The sequence below is a fragment of the Drosophila santomea genome, chromosome 3R (assembly GCF_016746245.2).
Source record: "Drosophila santomea strain STO CAGO 1482 chromosome 3R, Prin_Dsan_1.1, whole genome shotgun sequence".
Classification (NCBI taxonomy): Eukaryota; Metazoa; Arthropoda; class Insecta; order Diptera; family Drosophilidae; genus Drosophila; species Drosophila santomea.
The window spans coordinates 24,473,877-24,483,057 of record NC_053019.2 but is presented as its reverse complement, the minus strand read 5'-3'; the positions used below and the strand labels follow the sequence as shown (position 1 = coordinate 24,483,057).

General features: G+C 46.0%; 1 protein-coding gene across 1 annotated transcript; it reads left to right on the top strand.

The window, feature by feature from the left end:
• The first annotated feature begins 3,246 nt into the window (after positions 1-3,246).
• LOC120452357 lies at positions 3,247-8,143 on the top strand. The gene has a single exon (XM_039636530.2). The coding sequence runs from the start codon at positions 4,038-4,040 to the stop codon at positions 6,432-6,434; it is 2,397 nt and encodes a 798-aa protein (XP_039492464.1). The 5' UTR covers positions 3,247-4,037; the 3' UTR covers positions 6,435-8,143.
• The last annotated feature ends 1,038 nt before the right edge of the window (positions 8,144-9,181 follow it).

Genomic DNA, 9,181 nt, shown 5'->3' with positions numbered 1-9,181 from the left:
GAAGTCCGTGTGCGAGTGCAAAAACTATATGTAAATATTTTTCAGAGCCGAGCACTCGAAATGCATACAAAAAAGCCCACGTCAAGAGTGACGTCACATTTGAGCCCGAACTGAAGTCCGAAGTCGAAACAAAAGCGGTAAAAAAACCGGCTTTTACATAGACTGGCTCAGATGGATCGACTCTTTGTGCTGGCCTGGGAATCACTCTGTTTTGGCCTTATCTCGGACTCGGACTCCATGTTATTCATGCTCTTCGATTAAGCAGATCACGTGCTCTGTGAGTCCCCCAGCGATGGTCGAAAGACCAGCCTCCTCAGTTGGTCAGCAGGGTGAATAAGTTATTGGCCGGGGCAGTAAACATATAAATATAACTGGCACTTTGTTCCCGGGTATTTTTTTTTTTTTCAGAGTAGCGATCTACCCTCCCGCTTGCGTTTACTCATGCTTTAAGTTTATCTTTCCGCCGAGTCATGCCAATGAGCGCATTGGCCAGCCGGTGCCAATTCTTAGCCCGATCATCAGACGGCGCTCACACAGCCGAGCTTCGATACTCGGTTACTTAGGTATACTCGGAACTCGACCCCACAGATACTCACAATGGGATAGTTGAGGTATGTGTACGGTATGCACACCCCCAGACGGAACTGCAAACACCTGTCCACACAAATCTCGATGCAATTGTCGCTGACCATAAAATATTCTTTGCAACAGGGCCAAATTAAGGGTAGAATGACTTATAAGCCCTGTGATATATGACTTAGTTGTGTTTAAATAGATTTAATATAAAATGCGGCATTCACTCGATGCCTTTTATCTCTGTGATGTCACTTGTAATTATGTAAGATTTTTGCCAACTTCTCAATGTTGCACTTTTATTAAAATCAACTAAAATTAGGTTTGTTAAGATAACAAACTCAGTGAATAGTTTAAATTGACAACAAAAGCGCAAAACCCCAGTAAGATTACATATAAACCTAGTCGGCAATGCGACTTTGATCTTAAGTCGCAGATGTATTCTACACCATAAAATAAATCAAATTCGAGGAATCCCAGAGTCTGCATGCGTGCGGAAACTCTTAATTTGAGAACAAAGTGAATTCTACTGCGATTCCCTTTTGGAAGGCGATTGGCGAACAATGAGTGCCTATATGGGTATTATCAGCACCTGCACTCGTATTTGATCAACTGCGAATTGCCTTTTGTGTTCCACTATCAATAAATAATCAAAGCCACACTTCCTTCCTTAGATAACAGTCTGGAAAATGAGAGCTTCGCCTTGATTTAATTTGATACACATCGCCGCAAACCCGCTGTATCTAACGAAGGGCGTAGCGTTAAAACGAGCGTTAAATTCACACCCCTAAAATGCCGCTAAAAGATCGCTTTCACACTTTAAAATGCCATAGATAATGCCCACAGAAAGATCTTTAGATCGGCCCCAAAGTAAATATGAATTAGTCGGGTGCCTTATTGACTCAGCGTCACACGCCGTAGATGGATGGATGTGGATGTGCCGCTCGGATGGGTTTTAGTTAAATGTAAAAGTTCGGGAACGTGGCCATATGATCGATGGCTGGTGGACGTTGATCGAGCTCCACATTGATAAGACTTTGTGTTAGGGGCGGATGTTTGATTTCGTAGGGGATTAGTGGGCGATAAAAGTCGATAGAGAAAGTTAACTTGTAGATAGTGTAATTACTTCTTCCAACACACTTGAAATCAACATTCATATTGATTCCTATAAATAATAATACGCAGATAAAGAACCTCATCTATATATATATTTTAATTAAGGCATAGCATAATTAAAATACATAAATCTACTCGCAATGATTCCTGTGGCAAATCAGCAATTAAACGCGCCATCTTTATCGGCAATCATTCATTTCGCATCTTCTGGCATTTTCACGACTCGTTGCTATTAATAAATATATATCTTCTGGCGTAAGTAGGGCATGCAAACGCCGCTCAGACCTGACACAAAAAAAAATGCCCAGAAGAAAATTGCTTTTCTGTTGATTTTTCACAGTCTCCGGTCGCGTGTTCACAGAAAAAATATTCGGCTCGTGTGTTCCATAGAACTGTAGCAATGATGAAATGCACTGCCAAAAATAAAGTGGCCGAATACTATAGAATTACGATAAATTTTAGATACATTATTCAGAACTTTTCGTGGTTTTGTTTTGAATTTTTCCCGGAAATTTATGCTTTTATATTAATATTTAGTAAATTGTGCATATATTCCAAGAAGACCTCAATGACTTTTGGCTTGGTTCCCTAAACTTTTTATGAGTACTGGGAACCGGCGAGCAGAATTTGCGATGAGCTCATTAGAGTCCATTCTCCGGTCATGTTGTAAGCGGCTGATCGTCGTCCGATCTGTGTACCGACTTCGGGGATAATGCGTAGTTATAAAAAGACAGTTAGCTATAATCAAGAGCCTTCATGCGAGGCGATCGTGTGGGGCTGATTGGGTGAGTGGGTGTGGCTCCAATGCCGATTTAAGGTAATTGACTATTAGTACCAATGACGAACTTCTGGACAGTTCCCTGGGGAAACAAAATGGACTTAAGTCTTATCGCCAAGCTACCGATAACCAATTTGTATACGTTCATTCCGGGAGCGTGCCGATTTAAAAGTTTGCCAAGTTGAATTATTATGTTTTCTGAGTCATTGCCGAGCGGGTTTTTGGTTAGCCGTAGAGTGAATCTGCTGTATCATGTTGGTCCAGCGTTTATTTCTATTTGCTTTTAATTTCACAATCAAAACAACAATAAGAAAGCCGTGCCTTATCTTGCGGACATATCTCCCCAAGTGCGCCGTCTCGCTCCAAATTGTATTGACCCTCTCTTTCGCTCTTTTTTTTTGCAGCTGGCGGCGCCCAACGGTGGGAATTTCATCAGCTGTTGTTGTTGTTTATTTCGCAGCAGCAGTCGGCCTAATAAAAATGCAATTTTTATGGTTAAGAAAATAGAGCGCGGCCGCCGTTGTGTTGCACATTGGAAATTGTGCAGAAGCCAGAAGAAAATGTGTCTTGGAAAATGGAAAAGCACAAGTAGCAGCAGCGCACAAGCAGCAATAACATTGAGCCAGTGATGTAATACAGAGCAAAAGTGAAGCGGCAATTGGCATTGCAAAAAAAGAAACAGATTATACAATTTGTGTTGCTGCCGCACTGAACTAGGACAACAGCAGCAACAACAGCAACACTTGCAGCAGCAGCAGCAACAGCAGCAGCAGCAGCAGCAGCAGTGGCAGCAGCAACAAGAACAACCACTAGTGATAAAGACCGGCTGGCAACAGAGCAGCGGCCACTTGCAGCAACATAATTTCAAAGTCGGAGCGTGGGAATCGCAAATCGCGGCAGTGGCAGCAACAGCAACAGCAACAGCAACAACAGCAGCAACATCGAACTCTCGTGGCTCTCCAAAACGCTCAATTCGCTCCCCGTTCTCGCGTTGGCGTTGCTCCGATTCGCTCGCACCGCCGCGGCGCCTCTCGCTCGCACCCGCTGGGGAGCAGTCGCGTATATTTGGAGGCGTTGGGGCGACCGCTCACGACAGTTGTGCTTGGAACGCTTCGGAGTGAAGATCGTGCTCGTGCGATCGGTGCGCGTGATAAATACACGGCGAACAAAATTGAGTGTAGAGTCAGTCAGTCAGAGTCACGAAAAATTATAATAAACACAAGTGGAAAAGCAACTGCTTGAGAGCTAAACAAAATAAAAGAAATTGTTTTTTTACAAATCTCGCACGTAAATTAGCAAGCGTTCGCAAGAAACAAACCGCATACAACAATACTGAACAGAAAAAAAAAAAGATATTCAACAAGAAAACACAAAAAAAACCGAAAATATTTTGGCTGCAAATGTGAAGAGACGAGAGACAGCGGATTTACACCGAGTGAAATTTGTGTCATAAGCAGAGCCAAAACAAAACCGAAAAAGCCAAATTCAATAAAAGGCCATAAGTGACTGTGAAACTGTGCAACTGTGCAACTGTAAAGTGATGTGTGGTAATCGAAAAACAGCATAAAGAATGGCCATAGACCTCCTGATCCTGGCCCTGCTGCTCGTCTCGTTCCTGATCAACCTGCTGGCGCTGTGTGCCTTTTGGATAACGCCCGGCCTGAGGACCACCGCCAATCGCTTCACGATCAACCTGCTGGCCATCAATCTCATTGGCTGCTGCATCTTGGCCCCCACTTTGTTCCTGGGACTGCCGGGCAAGTCAGCGGACGTGGCCACATCCAACGCCGAGACCCTGGAATTCTTCTCGAAGCCGGGTAACCATCAGGTGATACTCCGTCGCAATGGCCAGCTGGTGGAGCAGGATGGCGTCGTGGTGCGAAAGAACATCAGCGAAAACGGCGATACGGTGGAGACCTTCTTCAAGTGCAACGCCACCTACTGCCGCGAGTTGACCATCGATGAGCGCGGAGATGGTGGCTTTGTCATCACCGAAACCGAAACGCACGAGGAGAACCTCTCGGCCTTCGAGAGTTCACCCACGGAGGCTCCCATTTTGCCACCCGTCCAACTGAGATGTTGGTCCATAGACATGACAGCTGCGCTGGGAGCTCTGGCAGTGCTGCTCGTGGTGGGGGACACCTGGTGCGCCGTCACGGATCCCCTGCGCTATCACAGTCGCATTTCGGGCGTGAAAACCTGGATCTTCATAGCACTCACCTGGGTGGTGGGTATACTCTTTGGAGCGCTTTCCGCCTTCCGAGTCCTGGACTTCGAGGCGGACACACTGTTCAGCAGACAGCGCCGCCTGGCAGTCACGTACTTGAACATCAGCAGCACCAACAGTATTTTCGGAGTGGTGTACGCCAGTGTCTACTTCATCGTAATCATCCTGCTGCCCTTCGGCTTCGTGTGCGGCATGTACTGGAGGATATTCAGTGAGGCGCGCGGCAATGGGCTGCGAATGCGACAGAATGGATCTTCGCCGCTGCTGCAGAGCGCCTTGAATCTGACGGCTGGCCAGCAGGCGGCCCAGGCCAATCAGTTCTCCAATAGCTTGTGTGTTCATCGACATTCCATATCCTCGGCCAGTTCGCATGGCGGTAACAGCAGCCTCGGCTTGGGCGGTCTGCAAATGCAAATCGATCAGCGCCAACAGCCGAGGAGTTCGCCCAGCTGTCTTCGCAGGGACTCGGCCGCGAAAGTCCTTCTGCCCACCATCTCCGATGATGGTGGCTCAGATGCGGAAAGTGGAACCGGAGTTCAGCTGATGCCCGTGCAGGAGCACTCACTGTCTGATAGAAATCAGAATATTATGCTGACTCTGCAAACGGCCAGTGGTGAGATCAAGAGGAACTACTCCGCCAGGCAGCTGCCCCTGTTGGGCACTTCGTCGCAGGATCTGAGGGAGACCAATCGTCTGCAGGGCATTCGTCAGGTGCACAGCTCGCCCAATCTCCACAAGTACACGGAACTCCGTCAGGATTCCCTCAGTGAGGAGTGCGGTTCGCCGCATCTTCTGGGTCACGCCCAGCGGCAGCAGCAGCAGCAGTTGCATCTGCAACATCAGCAGCAGCAGCATCATCACCACCAGCAACATCACCCGCACTTCAGTTCGCCGCGCCACCAGCAACACGGCCACGCCCTCCAGATTCCCGCCATTCACGCCTCCCCCAAGGCTCTCAGCTACATGAGCTCCCTGCGACACCGCCTGAGCAACGCCAGTTCGCTGTTCAAGTACCGCGAGGAGTCGAGAGCCGCCCGCATCAGCATCCTGGTGGTGGTGATGTTTGTGGTCTCGTACCTGCCCTTCGGACTGCTGGTACTGCTGCAATCGCGGCTGACGGCTGCCAATTTTGGCGGATCCTCGCAGCTGGCCATCTTCATGATCCTGCTGGCCAATCTCAGTTCGCCATTCATTTTCGCCTACAGGAATAAGCGGGTGAGGCGCGGAGTCAAGCGGCTGTTTGGCCTGGACTCGTCGTCCGGTCTGCAGCGCAACTGCAGCAGCAGTGTGAAGACCAACGGAACCGCGGGACCTGCTGCAGGTGGGGCACAGTTGCAGCGCAACAGCAGCAAGTTGTCGCAGTACAGCAGCAACAGCTGCAGGTACCTCACCCCACAGAGCTCCCTGGTCGGCTCCCAGGTGCCGGTGCACACGACCTTGACCTTGAGGCCCAACAGCAGCTGCAGCACTATCATCAATTTCGGTGGTGCCAGGGGTTCAGCGGACTCCGATGAGCAGCCACCGGCCACACCACCACCCACTGCAGTTGCACCACCGCCCACTCGACCGCTGCGCCCCAAACTGCAGCGGGGCATCACCATTGTGGAGCACATTGCTATAACACCAACCACGCCCCAAAAGTTCCAGAATCGGCGTGCCAGGCTCTTCGACATGTTCTTCCGCAGCTCCAAGAAACTGCAGTCGGGCTGCCAGAGCCAGAGTTTGCCCACTGAGGTTTAAACGAAGGGGGGGAATTATGATAACTATACATTTAGGAACGTAGACAAACACTAAACTCGCTTGCTGAAGAATTCTAAGAACAGTATTCGTAATTTGTAAGTTTAGCAATTAACAAAGACAACTGTTTGAATTTGAGTTTTAAGACCAGATAAATGCTGTCCTAGAAGCTTCACATGCCAAAAAAAACGAAACCACAAAGAAAGTCAAACTAGAAAGTTTGAGATGCTTTAAAGTAACACAAAAACAAAACAAAAAACAAAGTACCTTTTAAAAAATAGAAGAAAACTGTGTACAAGTCAAATTAACAATGATTGAGAGTGACGGGAGTTATAATCTTAGGGTGGATATCAAACTGAAAAGTGGAACCAAGCCAATCCAAGTTGAGATCGTAATCAATGTACCTAAGCAACTTGCATATGAACATTTAATGTTTTACATTTTACTCAGATAAAATCACAGGAAAATAGCAAAGACAGCACAGCTTTTTCGAACTTCCCAACTAGTTTATTATTTATTGAAGCAATTGTAAATATTTATTAGACATCCACACCGCAAAGCTTTAACTCCAAAAAAACATTCTGGCTAAACAAGAAGAGACGCATACATTCAATTCATAAGTTAATTAAGTCAATGTGCAAAGCATATGTGTATTCTAGCCTTTAAGTTGTAGAGCCGAGTAGTCTTAAACCGAGCACCTAGTGCCGAGCAGTGCTTTTTCCACCTGGCCAACTGGAGTGAGCGTCTCTCGCAGGCGGCATTTTCATATTGAAAATGCATTTTGGCCAGTGCACAGTTGGTGGTTTTCCAGTTGGCCAGAAACCAGCAGTCCAGCAGTCCAGCGGTCAGTCAGCAGTTAGTTAGCCTTTGGTTAGCCAACGGCTATTGGGCTATTGGGCCATTAAGTCAATTTGCTTTTTAGAACACCGCGGGCATTGCGTGCAGCTAAATACCTCATTAGATTTAATTTAAAGTGCGAGATGGATGGCGGCAAAAGGCCAAAGGTCGGAGCCATCGACACGCCCCATGCATAATGCATGGAAAATGTTCGATTGCCTCTGGCATTTGTATCATTTGCTTTAGTACGCTGCAGGCCAGAAAGCTTTATACCTTAAGTTCTCCTGCTTTCCCCTTTTCCCCTGGCTGCACAGAACGCAACAAAAGCAAAACTCACACAACAAAAAACAACCTCGAATTTATATTTCTAAAGTTTATATTTTATAAAAGAGTGTGTGCATAGGAAATATCTATAAATATTCATGCATGTGTGTCGGACAAAGAAAATATTTCAAAACCAATTATTGTGATGTTGAGCAAGGGGGGCAACCAAGAATGTAATTTCGAAATGCATTAAAAATAACTTAAAACATGTATTAATAGAGTATACTACTATATACAAGCTTATGTGTGTATACATACTTTACTAAATAGTGATATTTTTTCAAATTTATTCAACTGTCATTCGCTAAACCATTCGATGTAAGCGCAAAAAGCAAATGTAACATAAAACAAAACCAATTTCAATGTGACAAATTAGCTTTTAATCCGAAACGAAAAGCAACAATTGATGGCTGATGCAAGTCAAATCCGGTATATTCCAGCCAAGCTGCTAATAAATTCGAAAATGAAACACAACACAACCAAACCATACCAAACCACAAAAAGAGCAAGAAACTATTCAAATAAAAGATTATGTGTCTTAAAAGAATTAATTATATTGACTTTTTTTCACTGGGGGCAATTGGATTGGGGGCTTGAAGGCGGTTCAAACATACCCACGCTGATCTCCACATCTGCAGCACCAGAGGTTGGTCCAAAAAGTTCTGGGTTCGCAGCAATTAATAGAGACCATTGCGATTCGAGTGAATTTATCGATCCAACCTGCTCTCAACTTTGCCGACAAGAGCTCTAGAACACGAACAAACACTTAACCAGACGGAGGGGCGCACGAGTTCATCATTTCATTCAGTATTTCAGCACTCGATTGCCCGCCACCCATTCCCGTATTAATTGATTCATAAACCGAAAAGAAACAGCACGATATATATTAAATTCTTTATTTTTTCGTTTCGTTGTGATTGTGACATACGCGTGTTTCATTTCAAAATTAATACAAATTGTACACGGAGAGAAAGATGTTGGTTATTTTCACTTGAATACCAAATCAACGAATATAGAGTTGCACAATATTTTTCTCAGTATATCGAATAGCAGATTTGATTGTCACATTTTTGAAAAAGGGGAAAGCGGCGGAGGTGTCACGATGTCTTCTGTATATGGGAGTCGGTGATTGGTACGAGTACGGGTTTGCTACTTAGAACCCGACCACGGTGATCCAACACTTGGTCAAGCCAAGCGAATTGGTGGGTATTAGAGGATTAGAGGAGGGTCTTGCCTGGGCGTTGCGGTGACTAATGGTTTGACAACGGGCAAAATATCAAAGAGCCAGCCCCAGCCATGGCTTACCTCAACAACTGACTCACCCCACCGACCGGGGTAAGTGCAAGTCAAGAAATGTGATAAGTGCGACTGATATTCCATATAGGCACGCTAATTTCTGCAGCAATGCGGTGACAACGGAACGTCTGTGTTTGGTCTTTCAACAGAAAAATGCGGCACATAAACAAAATCACATTCACAATCAAAAGCGCTGCAGAAGCAAAAGCTGAATCTGAAACGCCGACCAGATTCTCGGACACCCCAGTGAGTATCTAGCGGATGCGTTGCTGTCCCTCAACAAATCGGTCACC